The sequence below is a fragment of the Dioscorea cayenensis genome, chromosome 4 (genome assembly GCF_009730915.1).
Source record: "Dioscorea cayenensis subsp. rotundata cultivar TDr96_F1 chromosome 4, TDr96_F1_v2_PseudoChromosome.rev07_lg8_w22 25.fasta, whole genome shotgun sequence".
Classification (NCBI taxonomy): Eukaryota; Viridiplantae; Streptophyta; class Magnoliopsida; order Dioscoreales; family Dioscoreaceae; genus Dioscorea; species Dioscorea cayenensis.
Window position 1 is genome coordinate 4,425,099 of NC_052474.1, and position 3,460 is coordinate 4,428,558.

General features: G+C 42.2%; 1 protein-coding gene across 1 annotated transcript; it reads left to right on the forward strand.

Annotated features, from left to right (window-relative positions):
• The first annotated feature begins 220 nt into the window (after positions 1-220).
• On the forward strand, positions 221-2,535 carry LOC120259344 (geraniol 8-hydroxylase-like). The gene is made up of 2 exons (XM_039266933.1): positions 221-1,124; positions 1,723-2,535. The coding sequence occupies exons 1-2, from the start codon at positions 240-242 to the stop codon at positions 2,329-2,331; spliced, it is 1,494 nt and encodes a 497-aa protein (XP_039122867.1). The 5' UTR covers positions 221-239; the 3' UTR covers positions 2,332-2,535.
• Positions 2,536-3,460: the final 925 nt, after the last annotated feature.

Consider the following 3,460-nt stretch of genomic DNA (forward strand, 5'->3'; position numbering starts at 1 on the left):
GTTCTTCTGGGACAGAAATGTTCCTGTATCACGACGTGACTAGCAAATTAATATATTAGTGCCTAAAGAATTATGAAAGAGTGATAGTATTGATTGTCAAGCGTGTGACGTATATCCACGACCACGCTGGATAAACAGTAATAAAAGTTCCAATCCACTCCACGCCTATAAATTAATAGAGACAGGCTCTAAGAGCTCCCACAACGCTTCACGTCCAAGCTCCAATTTTTAATATAACCATGGAAGCCATCTCATGGGTGCCTTTGGTCCTCGCGCTCTTTAGCATCCTCATAATAAGATCAATAGCTATTGGGAGACGTCTTCACAAGGGCCGGACGCTCCCACCAGGCCCAAGGCCACTCCCCATCATCGGAAACCTTCACCAAGTTTTTGATGGCATGCCGCACCGCTGCCTCGCCCGTCTCGCAGAGAAGTACGGGCCCATCATGACACTCCGGCTCGGCCAAACAACCACCGTAGTCATCTCGTCACCTGACATGGCACGCGAGGTTCTCCAAAAGCACGACCAAGCCTTCTCCTACCGCGCTATCCCTGACGCTATCCGCGCACTAAGGCATAGTGATTTGTCCGTGGCGTGGCTACCACCGAATCCGGAGTGGAGGAACCTGCGCATGATTTACAACACTGAACTTTTCTCAACAAAGAGACTTGAATCCACTAAAGTGGTTCGAGCACAGCAGGTTCGTGAGTTGATTTCTTATGTTTCGGAGTGTTGCCTTTCTAGGAAGACCTTGAACATTGGCGAAATCGTGTCAGTCACAATCCTGAATGTGCTATCGAGAACTATGTTCTCTGTTGACTTATCGGACCTCCGATCGGAGTCATCGCTGGAAGTTGTACAATTGGTGCAGACCATCATGAAGGGGACCTCGGAACCCAACCTCTCCGACTTCTTTCCCTGGCTCAAAGTTTTGGACCCACTTGGCGTACGGCGACGTGTCACTAAGTCTATTAAAAAGTTGCATGATATCTTTGATGAACAAGTAGAGCGGCGGTTGCGAGGAGAAGATGCAACCCCGCATGATGATTTGCTAGATCGACTGCCTCACGGTGAAAAAATGGAATGCATGCATGATAGATTTATCAGAAATGCTTTCTTTACGGTGAGTCAATCCACGGCCTCACTGGGCATAGGCGACATGTGTCGAAGGACTCATGATTTTCTAGCTCACAATTTATAATTTTTTAAATTTTTAAATTTTTATTTTAAATCTTTATTTATTATTGATTTATCCACAAAACTATGTCATTTTGATGCATGGTTGTTTTCTAAAATATAAAATTTATTTTATTTAATTAATTTATGATAATCTCATCTTCACGAAGATCGACCGCGTAATTTTTTTAGCCATCACAATTAATGATTTTTTAAAAATTATTATTCATTATTATTTCATCCACATAATTATATAGGTAAAATTTATTATTATTTTTTTAAATATAAAATTTATTTTATTGAATTGATTTATGATAATATTAAATTACATTAATTTTAATTGATCATCCAAGGTGTGATCTATAATCTTTTGTATTTAATAAAAATAATTAAAAATATATATAACTTTACTCAAGACCCCATCTTTACTAAGACGGGTCCCTAGATCCATCAAACAAGACATCAAACTTTATCAAGGTGAATCGCACGAGTTTGATTATATATATATATATATATTTTGTAATTTGTTTCATATATGGTTGCAGGAGTTATTTATAGCAGGAACAGAGACGAGCGCGAACACAGTGGAGTGGACGATGGCAGAGTTACTCCGGAACCCGGTGATGATGGCGAAGGTTAAAGAGGAGATAGAGAGAGTGATTGAGCCAGGGAAAGAGGTGGAGGAGTCAGACATTGAGAAGCTTCACTACTTGCAAGCAGTGATGAAGGAGAGCTTCAGATTACACCCGACGGCGGCGTTCTTGTTGCCTCGCAGAGCAGAGAGGACAGTGGACGTTGGGGACCATTACGTTGTGCCGGAGGGGACGCGCGTGGTGGTTAACAACTGGATCATCAGTAGAGACAAGAGAGTGTGGGAAGATCCAGAAGTTTTCTTGCCAGAGAGGTTTCTAAAGAAGGATATTGATATCAGAGGTCGAGAATTTGAGCTCATGCCGTTCGGATCAGGGCGCCGGATCTGTGCCGGGCTTCAACTGGCGGTCAGGATGGTGCCGCTTATTATTGCTTCGCTGTTGCGTGGGTTTGATTGGCAGCTTCCGGATGGCATGGGACCTGAGGATATTGATATGAAAGAAACACAGGGGATCCCCGTCGCCATGGCCGTTCCACTTCGTGCTCTTCCTCTTGCTGCATAATTAAGTATTACTTTTTTTCTTTTTTTTTTCAGCTTAAGCTTATTGGTAATTATGACAATAAGGAGTTAAGAACTCAATCCACTCTCCAGTATTGAAGGGTTGATGGTGATTGCATGCCTTAGACCATCATGTCCCCTTGGTTATTAGGAGATCAGATGTCTAGAAGAAGTTATTGGGTGATGCTAGTTGCTACCGGTATTTCCCATTGGGCTCTGTTATATGGGAAAAGTTGATTACTAAATAAATGTCATTTTCAAATATGCCGGTTTAAGAAAATGGAAGTCATTCATATTTATTTATTTTTATTTATTTTTAAAAGGTGGATAAATCACTTCGAATTAACAGAAAAGGCAGTACAAACATCAACAACCACTAGGTATGGTACGAAACAAGCAAAAGAGAAACAACAAAAGAGATAAAACAACTGGGCCACCACCCCCCCTTCCCCCCCAACACCAAACCACAATCAGAACCTAACCAGAGCCTGGAATGTGTATCTCCTCAGAAGTCCGAGTCTCCCCCAAGTCATTCACACGAGGACCAATAAACTACAGGCTTCTTCTGATAGTGTTGATGTCGTCCACCATTTTCTCTCTCTGTCCCTCTGCGATAGAAGAGCACCAAGATATGATCATACGGTCAATTTTCAAAATGAGACAATGCGGATGGAAAACATTGGCATTAAAAATACAATCATTCCTCGCTAGCCATATATTCCAAATAATTGCTTTCGCTATTAATTCCCCAAAAGCCCTTTTCTCCTTATGCGAACTAGTCCTCCATTGACCCCACAGGTCCTCGAGTGAAGCCGGAGATGAAGGTAATTGAAATAGTCTGACGAAGGAATCCCACAGATGTTTGGCATAAGAACACTGTAAGAATAGGTGGTTGCTCGATTCAGAACCCGCGTGACACAGAACGCAGGTAGCCGTAGGTAGCCTGTTACATCTCCTAATTGCCAAGTTCTCTAAAGATAGAATTTAGTTTTTCCATGCAAGCCAGTTGAAGATGTTGACTTTCTTAGGGCACCCCCCACGCCAAAAGAAACGCGACACTGAACATCTGAGCCCACCATCAATTAAGAGATTGTAAAAGGACTTCACCGAGAACAGCCCATTCCCTGTAAGTC

Excerpts from the sequence above, each read along its gene's own strand:
- LOC120259344 (XM_039266933.1), top strand. The coding sequence starts at position 240 with ATGGAAGCCATCTCATGGGTGCCTTTGGTCCTCGCGCTCTTTAGCATC. Across the intron at positions 1,125-1,722 it reads TCAGAAATGCTTTCTTTACG|GAGTTATTTATAGCAGGAAC; the intron begins GTGAGTCAATCC and ends ATATGGTTGCAG.